Source organism: Eutrema salsugineum, unplaced genomic scaffold (assembly GCF_000478725.1).
Source record: "Eutrema salsugineum unplaced genomic scaffold, Eutsalg1_0 scaffold_1, whole genome shotgun sequence".
NCBI classification, from domain to species: Eukaryota; Viridiplantae; Streptophyta; class Magnoliopsida; order Brassicales; family Brassicaceae; genus Eutrema; species Eutrema salsugineum.
This window is the reverse complement of record NW_006256909.1, coordinates 11,274,092-11,275,239: the sequence shown is the minus strand read 5'-3', so window position 1 is coordinate 11,275,239 and position 1,148 is coordinate 11,274,092. Positions and strand designations below refer to the sequence as shown.

The 1,148-nt window shown below is 40.2% G+C and overlaps 1 protein-coding gene across 1 annotated transcript in view; it reads left to right on the top strand.

Annotated features, from left to right (window-relative positions):
* The first annotated feature begins 257 nt into the window (after positions 1-257).
* Positions 258-1,148, top strand: part of LOC112081951 (DEAD-box ATP-dependent RNA helicase 1-like) — a 2,927-nt gene continuing 2,036 nt past the window's right edge. The window contains exons 1-2 of the mRNA XM_024149022.1: positions 258-663; positions 858-1,092. Coding sequence (XP_024004790.1) covers positions 536-663; positions 858-1,092 — 363 coding nt within the window. The 5' untranslated portion in view covers positions 258-535. The remainder of the gene's footprint in view (positions 664-857; positions 1,093-1,148) is intronic.

Here is a 1,148-nt window from a genome sequence, read left to right as displayed (position 1 = left end):
TACCAGGTATCGTTTCAAGGTTGTCATTGATATTTAAGTCCATGCATCTTGCAATGTCAAACACTTAGTTGATGCATCTAAATCATTATTTCCTTGTCAAACCCCGTATTACAAAACGTTTATAGTGTCGAAATTTGAGTTCCTCTCGGTTTAGATTGTACCAGTCTCAAATCTTATCATAAACCTTCTTCAAACGAATCAGAGTCAAATTGGTTAGCCAAACATAGACAAAAAAAAAAAATATTTACCTAGGGTTTTTGATTTTGTTTAAAACGACTTCGTTTTAGTTCTCTTCTTTCAATTTTCCGGCGAGCTCTCTTCCTCTGGAATTCTGATTAGATTCTGATTAGAGCTCTCTTCGTTCAATACCTACTTTACTCGTTAAAAATCACGAAGCTGCTGATTTCTTGTATCTGGGTTTGTCCAGAGACAAGCTTCTCTCTCTGACCTTCTCACTCACCGTCACAACTTTGAGCTCTCCTCTGCTAGTCATCGCCGGAGAGATTCTTCAGAGAAACAAAACGCTTAAGCGAGTATGGGGAGAGATGAAGAGAATCCAGCGGAGAGAGAGACGAATTCAGTTGTTCCATGGATGAGAGCTCCGGTTGACGTCAGCAATGTCGAAAACTGCCCTCTTGAAACCCTTCCTTTCCTTGATCCCAGGTAACAACAAACATATATAACTTGTCTGGCTTGCACAAAACAGTTCCTTGTTAGTATTGCATTGTGTAAAGATTATGTAAGATAGCATACGATTGAGTAAGACCGTCCAAATTTGTTCTGTGTTCTGGATTTTTATCATCCTTTACGATATTCAGATGAGTAAAGAACTGTTTTTGCATCATTTGGTGCGTTAGGTTGAACAAGGCATTGGGGAAGATGGGTATATCTTCACTTTTTCCGGTGCAATTTGCAGTTTGGCATGAGACAATAGGGCCAGGTGGTTTCGAGAGAGACCTCTGTGTTAACTCTCCAACAGGAAGTGGAAAGACTTTGTCTTACGCTTTACCAATTGTGCAGATCCTTTCATCTCGTGCAGTTACATGCCTCCGTGCTTTAGTCGTATTGCCCACTCGTGATTTAGCCTTGCAGGTAGTTTCCTCCTCAGTCAAAATCAAGAATAGAATTTTCCCACTTCTGTGTTTTTG